The sequence below is a fragment of the Miscanthus floridulus genome, chromosome 8 (assembly GCF_019320115.1).
Source record: "Miscanthus floridulus cultivar M001 chromosome 8, ASM1932011v1, whole genome shotgun sequence".
Classification (NCBI taxonomy): domain Eukaryota; kingdom Viridiplantae; phylum Streptophyta; class Magnoliopsida; order Poales; family Poaceae; genus Miscanthus; species Miscanthus floridulus.
In genome coordinates, this window is record NC_089587.1 from 45535592 (window position 1) to 45551023 (window position 15432).

General features: G+C 51.4%; 1 protein-coding gene and 1 long non-coding RNA gene across 16 annotated transcripts; one reads left to right on the forward strand and one right to left on the reverse strand.

The window, feature by feature from the left end:
- Positions 1 to 1215: 1215 nt before the first annotated feature.
- On the forward strand, positions 1216 to 1695 carry LOC136468984 (cold shock-induced protein TIR1-like). Its single transcript, XM_066467357.1, has one exon. It carries the CDS (start codon positions 1216 to 1218, stop codon positions 1693 to 1695), a length of 480 nt encoding a protein of 159 aa, XP_066323454.1.
- A 9406-nt stretch (positions 1696 to 11101) lies between these two features.
- On the reverse strand, positions 11102 to 15233 carry LOC136476277 (uncharacterized). 15 transcript variants are annotated; one of them, XR_010763507.1, is made up of 6 exons: positions 14794 to 15233; positions 14436 to 14502; positions 13507 to 13658; positions 12911 to 13022; positions 11783 to 11997; positions 11102 to 11684 (listed from the first exon to the last, which is right to left on the reverse strand). It is a non-coding gene; the product is annotated as an uncharacterized lncRNA (long non-coding RNA). The 15 variants fall into 15 exon arrangements; XR_010763502.1 differs by having other exon boundaries at positions 12216 to 13022; XR_010763506.1 differs by adding an exon at positions 13834 to 13934 and having other exon boundaries at positions 11783 to 13022.
- Positions 15234 to 15432: the final 199 nt, after the last annotated feature.

Sequence of the window (15432 nt, forward strand, 5' to 3'; positions counted from 1 at the left end):
GGCGCGCTTGATGCCCGTGTGCAAGGCCCCCCAGAGTCGCTCGCGCACTTGGCCGCTCAACACGGTCAAGCGGCTCCTGAGAGAGCTGCCCGATTTGACCCCCTCAACCTCCAGGGCCTCGCAGACGGTACGGGCGGCGCTCTACAGCGCGTTGTGCTCCCTGATCTCGGCCTCAAGCACCGCCTACACTTCAACGGAGGCCTCAGCTGCCCGGGAGATCTCCTTCTCCAACCCTGCACCAAGACAAGCAGGATGGGGTTAAGCACCAAAGGAAATAAGCCGAACAAGGGCGAGGGCCTACGGGACTCACCCTCGGCTTTCTCTTTCCAGCGCTGGACCTCGACCCGAGAGGCCTCAGCTTTCTCTTTCTAGCGCTAAACCTCGACCCGAGAGGCCTCGGCCGCCCTGGAAGCCCCCTTCTCCAGCTCTACATCACATCGATGAGTTAGGGGTCGAACGCAAGAAAAACAAATAAAACAAGGGGAACAGGACACACCCTCGGCCTTTCCCTTCCAGACTAAAGCCTCGGCCCAGGAGGCCTCGGCCACCTTGAGGGCTTCCGCTAGGGCGCCTTTTGTCAGTAGGTGCGCGCCCTGCTCTGCCCCCAGCTGTCCAACGATGGCCTTGGCAGAGGCCGTCGCTTCTTCAGCCTGGGACCTGAAGGTGTCCCGCTCACCGGCCACCCGGGTTAGCTCCTCCTCCAGCTCCTTGATCCGCGCCGCCAAAGGGGTGGCCTGCTCCCAAGCCATGACTGCCTCGGCCTTCATATCAGCACAGCGAAGGCGGAGGTCCTCCACCTCCGCGCTCCGCGCCAACAGAAGCTCGTTGGCATTGGTGAGCAAGTCCTTCTGCTACCAGAGCTGGTCCTAGACGTCCCTCTCCCGCCGGAGGAACAACGACTTCCTGAGGGACCGGGCCTTGAGCTCCTAGATAGGCAGAACAGACATCAAGCACTGCGAGAAAACTCGGAAAAAAGACGACACCGCATGAGAAAAGAAGGCGCATACCTGGGCAACGCCGGGCAGATCGTCGGCCATGATAGACAACGCTATCCGCAGCGACCGCTCCGCTAGCTGGCGGAATTGCTTGAAGGAGCCCCAACGCCCCCCCTCGGCCGTGTCCTCTAGGGCGAACAGGGGCTCCCCCTCTGGGTCGTCCTGACTCTGCCACAAGACACATGGGTGATCCCACCCGTGGGGCTCGGGTTGTGCCCGCATGAGGGCCGAGCTTCCCTCGCCAGAGGTTGGAGCTGGCTACTCCACGGTGCTGGCCACCTCGGCATCTGCCACCTCCTTCCCCCGGGAAGTATCGTTGGAGAAGATCAAATGGACCTCCACTTCCCGGGTGCTCTCCTGCGATGGTGGCGGGCCTTGGACCGGGGGCGGTATTGAAGCTTGCCCCGCCTCCATCTCTGCTTCCTGGGCCGTCGGCTTCATCGTGCCCACGCCGGCCTCCGCCACCTCGGCCTCGGTGGTCCTGGGGGCTTTGGCCTCCGCCACCTCGGCCTCGGTGGTCCTGGACGCCCCGGCCCCCGTCGCCTCGACCTCGGAGGTCCAGGGGGCCTCGGTCGTGCCCTCGGTGGCCTCAGCAACTAAGGGCGCCTCGGCCCCATCTAACTCGTTGGCCTCGGCCTCATGGGTCAGCTCCTCCTCCTCCTCCGCTTGCTCTGTGGCCACCTCGGTAGCCTCTCCCTAGGCGACCGGCTCCTTCGGGTTGGCCCTCGCCAACGCCGCGCCACGTTGTATGGCGGCTTACGCCTCCACCACCCATTGGGCGGTGGAGCTGGTGCTCACCTTGAGTGCCTTACGTGGCGCCAGGGCAAACACTTCCGCCTGACGCTTCTGGCTGAAGGCAAAGCACCGACAAGGTCAGCATGCAACCAAGGAACAAATGGGAGATGCTGCCAACTCTGCCAAAAAACAATCACCTCGAACGGGGACACAGCCGCTTCGGCACCGCGTCCCTCCTCCTCTGCAATGGCGGTGGCGGCAACGGTGGCATGGCCTCTGTGTCCACCAACGCCGGCCAGCCCTCGCCGGACTCCGGCGCCCCTCGACCCTCTGCAGAGGTGGTTGTGTCGTCCCCGCTGCTGCCTACTCCACCTCCGCCGTCGAGCCCACTGGGCTAACAGCACGCTTCCCTAACGCCCGTGCCTCGGGCACGTCGGCCTTGGCCCCAGGGCGGGCCATCGCCGGCCTCGAGGCATCCTCTCCTCCTCCTCCTAGAAACGCTGGGCTGCTCGCCGATGCCTCAAACGCCGTCCCCCTGATGTCAGGGAGATGGTCCAGGATACCCGCCCCACCTCGCTCTCGTCGTCATCGCTCGAGGAATCCGACAACGACGGTGATGGAGATGGTTCCACCGGGAGACCCTCGTGCCTCTAATGCCAGCGACGTTTCTCTAGCTCTTCGCGCTTAAGGTTCTTCCTCTTGCACTTTGCCTCCTCGGCGTCCTTCCGCTTCTTTTGAGCCTCGGCATGCGCCCGGTTCACCGCCCACCGCTCTACGTCCTTGGGAACGGGCGGTGGGGAGGCTCGCACGTCCCTCATCCCCTGTAGGAACGGCGAACACAAATAAGGGAACAGGAAAATGCGAGGAGCAAGGAGGCCTCGGGGGCCGTAGCGGCACGTGACTTACCAGAGAGAGGTACCCCCACGACGGGCACATCGCGAACGGGGTTAGACCACTGCTCCTTAGCCACCCCTCCACCATCTCCCTCACCCAACGTAGAATCTCCTCATCGGAGAGGGCGATGGCGGACATCCGGACACCATCGATCGGCTCGTCCGGTGTCATGTCGAATAGGCGCTACCGCCGAGCCATCAGCAGCAGCACCCTTTGGCGGTGGAAGGCCGCCACGACCATAGCCGCCGTAAGGCCACGGCTGCGTAGCCTCTCCAGCCCCTCTAGGAGTGGCTGTAGCTTGGGCTGATCGACCACCGGGACGCCGTACCTCCACTTCTCCGGCTGGCTCTCCACGACCCGCTTGGTGTAGGGGGGAAGTCCGCCGTTGTCGTTGCGGAGGTAGAACCAGCTGTTGTACCAGTGATGGTTGGACGACGCGAGCTGAGCCGGGATGTAGAGGGGCTGCCAGTCTTGGCGCACTTGGAGAGTGCAGCCACTGGCCGTCATTGCCTTCCACGTGCCCGTCGTGCCCGTCGGCTTGGTGGTGAGCCCCACCCGGAAGGGGTGGAGCCACAGCTCTCAGTGGGGGGCAATGCCCAGGTACCCATCGTAGACAGCGACGAAGATGGCCGCCTGCGCGATGGAGTTGGGATTGAAGTTGTGGAGCTCCATGCTGTAGTAGTACGGGAGCACCCGCATGAACCGGTCCACCGGTAGACCGAGACCACACTCATGGAAGGCCACGAAGCTCACGACGTAGCCATCGCGTGGCCTCGGCTCTGGCTCACCCCCCGGAGCAATCCACTCCGGCCTGGTGGGGTCGGTAACTGGGCAGAGGAGGCCGTCATCAACGAGCGACTACAGCGTCTCCACCGACACGTCGGACGGACCCCAAGGATCCGCCTAAAGGACAACAGCGCCACCGGCCATGGGTGCGGTGGAGAATGCGGCTATAGCGGTAAGGCTCTCTCTCTCTCCCCCCCCCCTTCTCCCTTCTTCTCCCCAGCGCTCTCTGTTCCTAGCAACGGCTCAAGGGCAGCAAAGGCAAATGTAGGCAAGGTAAGGAGGAGAGGGGCGAGGCCTGATACATATTTATGTGGGAAGGGGGTGAAATGGACTGGCGACAAAATCGGGGAAGTTTCCCTCAGATCTGGCGTAGTTAATCCGGATCCGATTAAACCGCCCACGCGCCCACCTTTTCCTTATTAATCGTGCACGCACAGTAACGTCCCATCCGCTGACATCGCGTCGCATCCAACCACAGCAACGGCAGGCGCCGTTCCATCTCTCCAAGAAAACTGCCTCAAAAGGCGCACCTGCCGTTGTCAGCCGATGGGAGGGGAATATCCCCCACCCGATTCCTTTCAGACGAAGGAACTGGGCACCGAGCCCATTACGGTCCAGGGGTTTGAAGGCTGGGCCCCTGAGGGTCTCGACAGCCGCCCCAGGACAACAGAGTCAGGGATGACTATGGGCGAGCCCATACATGGCCGAGGCCCGAGCAAGCGATCGCTCAGGATGCCCTAAGTCATGTCCGAGACCAGCAGGGAGGTCTCTGATTGGGATCCCACCGAAGGGAGGCATCGAGCCCCCGGGGCTAATCGAACGGCCCTGGGACCCACTAGAGAAGCCCTCTGGTACTTTTGGAGTGCGTCTCTGGACCACCAGCCGACCCCTATCGAACGGGGCACGGGCCTCCACTCGGACTTACCTGATAACAGCGCACCGGAGGTGTCACCGCTCGCACCCACCGAGGGTAGCCTGGCATACTCCACCCCTCCTTCTGAATGAAAAGGATGCGTGAGGGCCACACAAAAAAAGACAGGGAAACTCCTAATCACCCTCTTGCTCTGCGCAGAGGCTCGGGGGCTCTTCCTACAACCAAGCCGAGACCCAGCGACCCGAACTCGCACTCGTGGGCTCGGCAAACGCGATAAAACCCCTCACTCAACATGAGAAAAGCCCCTAGAGGAATAAATCCACTCCTCCAGGGCCTCGGGGGCTACACCTGGCGGGTGCACTCGCACGCACCCACCGAGGCCTCGAGTACGAAACACCATCCCGCCAGGAGCTGCCACGAGCCAAGTCTTGTCAAAACCTCAGGGAGAGCGCTCACACTCTCCCCGAGGCTTGGGGGCTACTATCGGGTACCATAAAAAGGGGTCCCCTAAGCAAAAACCGAAAAAATCGCTTAGACCCTGCAAAAATCGAAGCCAAGGGACAACTATCGGCAAAACCCCACCTCGTCCAAGGCTACCGATTCTCTGCCTCGCTCGAGGCCCCGCACGTAAGGTCTCGGACGGGGAACCGATTCTCCATCTCGCTCGAGGCCCCGCATGTAAGGCCTCAGACGGAGTACCGATTCTCCATCTCGCTTGAGGCCCCGCACGTATGGCCTCGGATGGAGTACCGATTCTCTGTCTCGCTCGAGGCCCCGCACATAATGCCTCGGACGAGGTGCCGATTCTCCACCTCACTCGAGGCCGGCTTGGCGACAACCCCGTCGCCTCTGCCTCGACCGATTTCCCTGACAGAACGTCACGCCCAACTAACACGATCAACCACTCCCGTGACGTCAGCCGAACGATGGCTCGACACAGCGGAGTGACCGACGGGATGGGAGTCACATCAACACCATGCCATCCGGGACAGGATGAGGCAGGGGTTACCGGCCGCTGTGCTCGGCACTGTGCCCACGACTGACACCCGTACTGCACTGTGCTACCTAACCCCTGCTCCGAGGACAGCGTGGCATGGGGAGTCATGTCCGGGTACCTGTAGCCTTGGAATCAGTGTATAGGACCAACTGCTCCCTCCGAGCCTCGGCAATCCGCTTCAGGGCCTCGGCAGCCTCGAGATTCGTGCCCGCCGAGCCCCCCACGATGGTTTGGCCTCTACACCAACTGAGCCTCGGCTCTTTACGCTGTCGACATACAGCGACCAGCATGTCGTCCACCATGCCCTGCGTCAAGCTATCACTTGAGCTCCCACGTCGCATAGGATCGGGCGTGACCGGCGTGTCGCTCCAGTGCATCAAGGACAAGACCGCTCCGTTGACCATGCCGCCACAGTGGCAAGCTACAGGGCTCGGACACGCCACCTCCGCTCACAAGATGCCACATAGCGAACACATGTATCACCCCTGTTCCCCCTTCAACTATAAAAGGGAGAGACCGGGACCGTTTCTAGACAGGAACACAGACAGACACTCACGGAACACAGACAGACACTCACGGAACACAGACAGACACTCACGGAACACAGACAGACACTCACAGAACACAGACAGACACTCACAGAACATAGACAGACACTCACAGGACACAGAGAGGCTGAGACGAGCTCACGAGCACATGAGCTCATGGGTTCACGAACTCACGCATAGACGCTCAGACGAACACATGCCCAACACTCTCTAATACGCACGCTTCCCCGCTGCCTGAGATCAACATCTCAAGCAACTCACACTGCTCCACGCAGAGACCTGGCACTAGCTCCCTCTCTCGCCTTGCTTGTAACCCCCTACTACAAGCACTTTAGTGCGAGGAATACAAGATCGATCTCTCAGACTGGACATAGGGCACCTATTGCCTGAACCAGTATAAACCTTATGTCTCTTTGCATCACCATCCGGGATTAGGGGCACGCAGTACACTTTCACTAGTTGGTTGAGGGCCCGCCAGTCCAAAACACCGACAGAGAGTCACTCGTGACGGGATGAAACCCATCAAGAATCTCAAAAAACCCACAAAGAGTGATGAAAAAGAAATGCACTTCAATGCTAGAGCTAAAAATTGCTTATTTGAATCACTTAGTATGGATGTTTTTAACCAAGTATTCACTTTAAATACGGCACATGAAATTTGATTAAAACTCCAAGAGCTCCATGACGGCACAAGCAATGTCCGTGAGAAAAACATTTTCTAGGAAAGCAAAACTATGATTCCTTTACTATGAATGATGATGAGCTTGTTCATGATATGTATTCTTGTTTGAATCTAATTATCAATGAGCTCCATTCTATAGGATTATTAAAGCTAGATGATGTGGACATCGTGAGGAAGATCATCTCCGTGCTACCACAAAAGAAATATGCAAGCATCATCACCATCCTTCACAACATGGAGGACTTGAGCAACATGACCCCGGGCATAGCCATTGGCAAGTTAGTGGCATTTGAAATGTCGCGTAAGATGGGTCAAGAAGAAGCTTCTTCATCAAGTCAAGGCAAAGCTCTCGCTTGTAGCGAGAAAAAGAAGATGAAGGGCAAGCAAGTTGAGACAAGCTCAAGCTCAAGTTCCACAAGTGAAGATGAAGAAGAAGATGAGGACGATGATGAAGATTCAAGTGATGATCAATCTTCCTCCTCCACCTCCAATCTTGATGAAGAATCAATCAAAGTGATCAACAAGGTGGAGAAGATGATCCAAAGGCTCAATGTCAAGGGTGTGCCCATCCAAATTCAAGATTTCATTTTCACAAATCAAAGAAAAGAGCAAAGAAAGAGAGGATGCTATGGATGCGGTGAGTTAGGGCACTTTGTGGAAGTTTGTCCAAACAAGCCCACACCCAAGACAAAGAAGAAGGCATGCAAGAACCAAGCCCTCACATCAATAAGGTCATGGGATGATTCTTCAAGTGAAGAAGAACCCCATCACAAGAGGCGAGGCCACAAGCAATCATCATCAAGCTCTTCTCGTGTGTGCCTTATGGCACGAGGTAACGAAAGCTCTTCCTCTAGTGAGAGTGATAGTGATGATGATATGCCTTCTTATCATGAACTTGTGCAAGAAAATCTTAATTTTGCTAAAGCTTGCACTAGTTAACAAAAGAAGCTTAAAAGTTTAAAAGAAAAGCTAGATAGTTCACAAAAAGCATACAAAACCTTGCTTGAATAATATGAGAACTTTGCTAATCTCAATGTTGAACTATCTACTAAAATTGAGAAACTTGAGACTAGTGCAACAACAAATGCATGCACAATCAATGATGAGCAACTTGAAAAGAAAAATTAAAAATTAAAAGAAAAGTTAGCTAGCTCACAAGAAGCATATAATAGTTTGCTTGCTAAAATGGAAACCATGTGCAAACATTGTGATGAGCTAACTAATAAAGTTGCTAATCTTGAAGCCGTTAGCACAACCCCCACCAAGGCACCTAAAAGGAAAAGTTCTATCTTTAACATGTCTAAAAAGGATGCCTCTACTTCTTGCAATGATTTATGTTTAGACTCACCTTTGTGTAACCAAGTTTGTGTTGAGAAAGTTGTTGTAGATACATGCACACAAGAGGTTGCAAAGGAGAATGAGCAACTCAAGCAAGAAGTAGCTCGCCTCACCAAGGACTTAACTCAAGTGAAAGGCAAGGCGAAGCAAACCCAACTTCATCAAGATAACACCGTCAAGGGAGTGAAGAAGCTTGATGAAGGAGAAACCGTGGTTTGTTACGTGTGCCACAAGGAAGGTCACAAGTCCTATGAGTGCAAGGTGAAGAATGGGGGAGGAGCAAAGAAGAAGGAGAAAAAGCAAACAAGCAAGCTCTCCAACACCTACACCAACAAGGTGGACAAGAAGGCCTCCACACCTTATCTCTTGAAGAAGAAGAAAAATGACAAGGTGGTGGCTATCAAGGTGAACAAGCAAGCCAACAATGGGATCAAATGCTTTTGGGTGCCAAAGGAAATCATTTCCAATATGAAGAGCACCAAGAAGGTTTGGATCCCGAAAGAGAAGTGAGAAGTCCGTCGGACGTGGGGAATTTGGAGACTTGGCTAAGTTTGGGTGCATTTCATGGGGTGCATCATGATGGACAAAGTCATTGCCAAGTAGGTTAGTGAATACTATGGACCCAAATTCCTCTTCCCATGTTAGGTAACTAGATGTCATTACTTTCAATTAGTATTCATTTCAATTGGTATTGTTTTTCAATTGTTATACTCTTAAAGCATCTAGTTATCTTTCATGCCTATGTTTGCATTTACATGTTTAAATCTTTTGCCATGCATTCAATAGGTATATCATATGGTAGGCTTGCTCGGTTTCATTATCAACCCTTGGAGCAAACCTACATGGTTTAAAATTGTTTAGGAGCACGGCACATAGCTTGTTCTACTTTTGTTTACCTAATATGTGCCAAAGTCCAAATTGTAGATAATCTCTCCCGAATATCATTTTTGAAAATGATTCTCACATTCATGAGAAGTCATCTTTCAAGTGGTATTTTGACTCTAAAAACAATGTGCATGATTCCTACAAAGTGTTCCACATTTGTGTGCACATATTTAGGGGGAGTAATTCTACAACTTGGATGCCTTGAGACTAACACTTTTTCAAATGGTATCAATTTTTCAAACCTATCACATGTGTAGTAGTCTCATTGTAAGGAAATTGGAGTCCCCGGAGTTAAGCATCATTCCTCAATTGGCATCATCATGTTATTTCATTTCATATTTATATGCTTTCTCCATGCATTATATAGATTAAACTCTCTTGTACAATAAATTGCTAACTTTGCATATGTATGCATATATTTAGGGGGAGCTTAGTCTATATAATGTGAGAGTCTAATTTTGTGATCCATTTCACTCTATACACAAAGGATCACGAAATTTGACCCTCCCGTGTGCTACTAATGTCTTCCTTTTCGGTGTTTGATGCCAAAGGGGGAGAATTTGAAGGACCAAAGGCAAGCATCAAGTTGATGTCTATAAGTGGTAATGGTCCGAGAAAGGGAGGAAAGGGGATTATGGATTAGTCTAAGTAATGGTAAAATTTGTAGGAATCCATAATGCCACATGGGGATTTTTGCAAGGGCAAGATAAGCTTTCATGTAGTTTCAATTGGTATCTTTAAGTATCAAATAAACTTGCCCTTTGCATTGCATCCTAGCAAGTAGGTAGTTTTTAACTTCCAAACTCTTATTATTTGCTTGCTTTGGTCGTGTTGTCATCAATCACCAAAAAGGGGAGATTGTAAGGAAAATGGACCCTTGGCCCATTTACTTTGGATTTTGGTGTTTGATGACCAACACAATCAAATTGGACTAATGAATTTGAAGGTGTTTGTTTTGTAGTTCAATAGGGTGCAAGACGTAACTTGGACGAAGGCGACGTGATGATCCGATGATCAACACCTCAAGCAAGACCTTAGGAGCACAAGAGAAGACCCAAGAGGTCAAGCAAAGTCCAAGCATGAAGATTGGAACCAAGCCGTATGCAAAATCACGAAGAAATGAGCTCACTAGGGTGACCGGATGCTGGACCGGACGCTGGACAAGCAACCGGACGCTGCGACCGGACGCTGGGCAAGTGGCTCGGCAGACAGGCGACTGGACACTAGACCGGACGCTGGCGGCAACCGACCGGATGCAGGACAGTAGCGTCCGATCGAGTACAGTAAGGTTCCAGAGCGGCAAATCTGCGATCGGACGCGTCTGATGGCAGGCGACCGGACGCTTGCCAGCGTCCGATCAGTATATTGCCGGCTCAACGGTCGGGACGATCGGACGCGTCCGGTCGGGACGATTCAGCGTTCGGTCAGTAGCAGTTTCATGAGAATTCGATCCCAACGGCTACTTTCTCAGTGGGGCTTATAAATATAACCCCCAACCGGCCATTTGAGCTGTGTGGAGCTGAGGAAACATACCAAGAGTGTTGATACAGTATTTTAGTGATCTCCACTTGCATAGTGCTTAGTGATTCATCAGGTGATTAGCGTAGGTGCTTTGCGAAGTGCTTAGGTTGATTAGACCACCGCTTATGCGCTTGCTCTAGGTTTAGGCCTAGTGTTTAGTGAGGTTTGCATACCTCTTACCACTCGGTGCTTGCGAGCACCATTGTTGTACGCCGGAGGGGCTTGAAGTCTTGCGAGATCACACCAACCGCGTTTGTGGTGTGGCCACCACCGTGTACCGGAGGGAACAAGGCCCGCGGCGTTTCGGCCGAAAGCTTGATAGTGAAGACGGCGGGGAGCATCCGGGAGAGGCTTGCCGGAAGGCACGTCGGAGACCCACTTGCGCGTGGGGAAGGCCCGAGGCTATCCACGGAGTTACCCGACCGGGAGCTTGGCCCTTGCGAGGGATTCCTTATGAGGGGCTCCAACGAGGACTAGGGGGAAGCTTGCGCGCTTCTCGATACCTCGGTAAAAATACCGGAGTCGTCGACGGAAGTTTGCATATCTCTACCTTGCTCTTTAGCTTCCGCATTTACATTGATTACTTTACTACGTTTGCAGTAGAGATAGCAACACACTAGCAAAACCATAGTTGCACATCTAGATAGTTTATCTATTACATAGGTTTTGCTAGGGTTAGAAGAAGAGGCCATAGTTTAGAGTTAGAATTTTTAAGTTGCCTAATTAATCCCCCCCCCCCTCTTAGGCTTCACGGTCCCTTCATCTCCGCCAAAAAAATTCAAACTAGACATCACGACTCTTATGTTGCTCTAAGCCAGTGCATTTGTGATATCTGATATCCCGAACTCAGTAACACATATGCCTTCTATCTTGATTTGCTCAAGTGAAGCCTGTTGGGACAAATATACAAAATATCAAAACCTCCAAACTCAGAAATTCCTATAGCGTCCTGATTTGCTCAAGTGAAGCCTATTGGGACAAATATACAAAATATCAAAAACTCCAAACTCAGAAATTCCTATAGCGCTGTTCGCGGCAGTGGCTAGGGAGCGGCGGAAGCAATTCCACAACAGGCATGTGTGTGTGACATTACCAGTGTCTTGACCTCCTGGTGCTTGTCCAGCAACCAGCAGTATTCTACAGCCTCAGCCTATGTCGCAATGTTCTATGGTTCATCAAAACCGCCTGGGGTTAAGCAAATCTGGAAAAGCGATGTCCTCCCATGAGTCCAAATTTTCTTTTAGCTGGTGATGCATGGATGTTGTTGGACTGCTGCTAGAAGACATTGTCATGGGTTGCAGAGCTCTGATGAGTGCATCATCTGTGACCAGGCGCCGAAAACTATGGATCACCTTCTGCTGGGTAGTGTTTACAGTAGAGAAATTTGGGCAACAATCATAAGGAAGCAAACATTGTATCTTCCCCTTCCCTGGTAAGCAGAAAAACGAACATGAAACAGACACTTTGCGGACACATACTGAAGACAGACAAATTCAGATCAGCTGTAGACAAAGCAAGTATACTGACCATCATTTATATGATGTGTATTGTGGTGCTTGTGCAGCCATGATAGCAACAGATATGGTATAGTGGAAAATTTGCTCAGGTACCAGTCCACACATGCTCCTCGGCTCCTGAGATAGCCATCAAAGTGCACAGACCCTTCCAGGATGGCCTTGTCAAGTGTGGGGGAAGGTGTCGTCCAGCACCAAATATGTTGTTGTGTGCATGTCAGCTGAACCCTGCATTTTACGACAACTTAATTGAGAATTGGCACCACGCTTAAGCTAAACTATCTAATGACAAAGAATCCGATCTAAAATGTACCCCTAGAGCTCACCAATAAATAATCCACCAAGAAGCAATTTACTATCTAGAATGACAAGGTTTAAAAATAAAAACATGCCCTGAAACTGCAGTACTAAAGTAAAGAAAAATTAAACAAATTGCAGAAATATACATATTATTAGAATTGGAGAGGTAAAAAGTATTGCTGCCGCACAGCCCTTGCTCCTCACGACCAACGGCTGACACCTAGAGCCTGGATAAATCTGGCTTTCCCATAAAGAAGCAGACGAGCTGCTCTCTCTTGAGAGAAAGGAGATCCCTAAGAATTGCTTGAGCAGCTGCCACAGACGACCACAATGCAAATTAAACAATTGGTATTTACTAACTATGCAAGTAGCAGAAGAATCTGCTTTTCGGTTCCCAAAATCGACACAGAGACAAATGGCATGCCAACACAGAGCTGTACACGAAATCGACACAAATCTATGTGTTCATGAAATATTGAATGCGACTAAACTTATGTCTGCCTGTACAAACATACCAGTCCTTGACGTGCTGCCTCCAAGAACATTACCTAAGGTCTATAAGCATGGTAAACATAGCTAGCCTAATATGAACATGCTGCATCCATCACTATTGTATAGATCTAAATTCGGTGGGGGAGGGGGACATTATCTTCGCACTCCATTTGAGGACCTGTCAAATCGACGAACAAACAGAGCCTAGCTAGCCATATCCCGCAATGGATCCTCCGTCCGTGGAGCTAGGCGCAGGCGCAAAAGTCGGTGGGGAGAAAACAAAAGAAACAGCGGCAACGGTGAGCGCTGCCGCGGCAGCCCTCGTCGCCAAGCCCAGCAGCGCACGCACCGTCGAGAGGGTGAGGGTGAGGCGCAGCGAGACCACGAGCGCGACGACGGCGGAGCGCGACGCGACAATCCTCCTCGCCGGTCTCCAGCAGCCGCGCACGCAGAGAGTGGGACTGAAGATTCCACGAACGTTTTGTGTTATTGACTTGTCACTGTAGAAGGTGCTTGGAAAGAACAAATTAAAGATGCTGCAGATATGTTCTCATCATGGCACAAGCACTAACAATAACATAAAAAAAGACATCAGAAGCCATAAGGTCGGTGCGTTCACAGGACATGAAGATTCCAAGTTTAGTAGAGCTATTAATCTGTAGTTATGTTCTGTTGCCATAAAGCAGAATATCAACCCATTGTCCGTAACTAAAAGCTAGCCGGCTGCTTCTGTATGCACACTATTTTGTAAGACAGAGAACAACCACACACTACCGCCGATGCTCTGAAACAACCAGCCGAACAGAATAATTCAGAGTAGCTTACTGAATGAAGTCTATTGATTAAATAGATAGATTGTGTTAAAATACCTTCATATGTATCAACAATAGAAAAGTACAAATCTAATGCATCCATACTTTGCCAGCAGCTTCTCTGGGGACGTACCTCTGGCCTGCTAGTTGGCATGATGCCTGGGGATGAGAGGTGCTGAGCAGAGGCGTCGTTCAAGAATGGGTTGGTGCAAGGCTACTTTAGCGGAGGACGAGAATCAGCGCCAGACCTTGAGAAATCGGCGGCCTATTACCATGGTTCACTATCTGAATAAAAAACAGCAAAACATCATCCATTAGATGGTGGAGGTATTGCAATTAGCTGGCTATTAAATGAATCCTCCATTGTACTATCAAAACAGAAATGAAATTGAAAAGATAGACATATTCAGAGATGCGAAAAAATATGTAGGTTGGAGACTCAATGCTACACAGTTCTCACATTGCAAGGCAAACTTTTTCACAATCCTTTTATCTGCTATGCTTGCTTTAGACTTCAGCATAAGTACCAAAGGGCGGACGGATCAGGTAATAACTGGACACCTTTGCTGAGTGAAAGGCAGCCTATGAGATGTAGATTCATAAGCTGCCAAGAGGATATTATATGAAAATACATGAAAACATGTGGCTTGTTTTTTTTCCCCAATGCACTGATCAATGAATCACTAAAACCAATGTAATATCTGGAGAACTTTGCTGAATGAAAGGCTATGAGATGTAGAATCATAATAAGCTGACAACAGGACATATGAAAATACATGAAAACATGTGACTTCTTTTATTTCCAATGCACTGAATTACAAAAACTTCTTCTGTGTTTGTAAACACAAAGCTATCTTGGGCAATTAACCAAAAGGTGTACAAAGTTAAAAGATAAAATAATCTGTTTTAACTCATGCTGACATCGCCCTGGCCATCCATGCCGGAAGAGCCAATTCGTAGACGGTCTACCGAATAGAATATAAACTGAACTAAATATTAGTCATAACCCATCCCAATCCTTCCACAAATTAGACAGAGGGAGAAGGAAGATCGGGAAGGTACCTACAGTAGGAGCATGGATCGCTCCCAACTTTGCTTCCAAACATTAAACAGTAACTGTTTGCTTAACCTGCAACATAGTGCACATGACAAAATATTTAAAATAAAGATATCACCAAGGTGGGGAGGATGAAGAGCAGAAGTTCTCGGTTCAGTGCAAGAACATAGATCTGCAGGCACAGATCCAGTAAAGGACATGGCTGTGCACATGTACGGATGATAACCTTTGAAAGGGATCCAAGTTAGCAGGCATAATACATGTAATTAGATCAGATCCGAATACAAATAGCCAATTAGCTTAAGGTAGGGTTTGGGTGGTCGGTTTCGCACAGCAGGAAGGGAAGAGAAGGGATTGGCACACCTGGTGGTGCTCCTCGCAGGACGTGAGGGAGATGGAAGTGCGGCAGGAGCGGAGGATTTGGCAGCGCAGCAGGACCGATGGAGACACGAGCCGGATCGGGGGGTAGGACGGGCTCGCACCCTGCCGGCTTTTGCTGCCGCGGGGCTCGTCACCGGTGAAGGGCCCGACGAATACACGAGCCGGATCGGGGGAGGGACGCGCGCGCGGCCTGCTGGCTTCCGCTGCCGCCCAGCCGGCCTCCACGACCACGACAGCGGGGGGATCATCTCCGACGGGACTCGGCGATGGCACAGGGGCGGTAGGGATCGAGGTGGCGGCGGAGATCATGGCCACTGTCGTTGGAGGCGTTGCGAGGGCCAGGGCAGCGGCGGTGGGGAGGACGGAGGGGAGCGCGGATGGCGGCGGTGGAGACGCTCGGGAGTTTTTTCTTTTTCTTTTTATCTTGGCCGAGTTGCGTGGCTACCGGGTGGCATTCAGCGGAGATGGATCACGTGTGGCTGTGGAAGTGTGGCATTTGGAGGGATGTCCCACCTGCCGGTGCCTAACGATCCGAGCGATCGCACGACTCGGCAGAGCAGCGACCCCAAAACAAATGTCACAACAAAAATTGTCTTATTTTTGTTTTTTTAGTTGTAGGAG

What these genes read in the sequence shown, in the direction of transcription:
- LOC136468984 (XM_066467357.1), top strand. Translation starts at nt 1,216, where the DNA reads ATGAGGGCCGAGCTTCCCTCGCCAGAGGTTGGAGCTGGCTACTCCACG.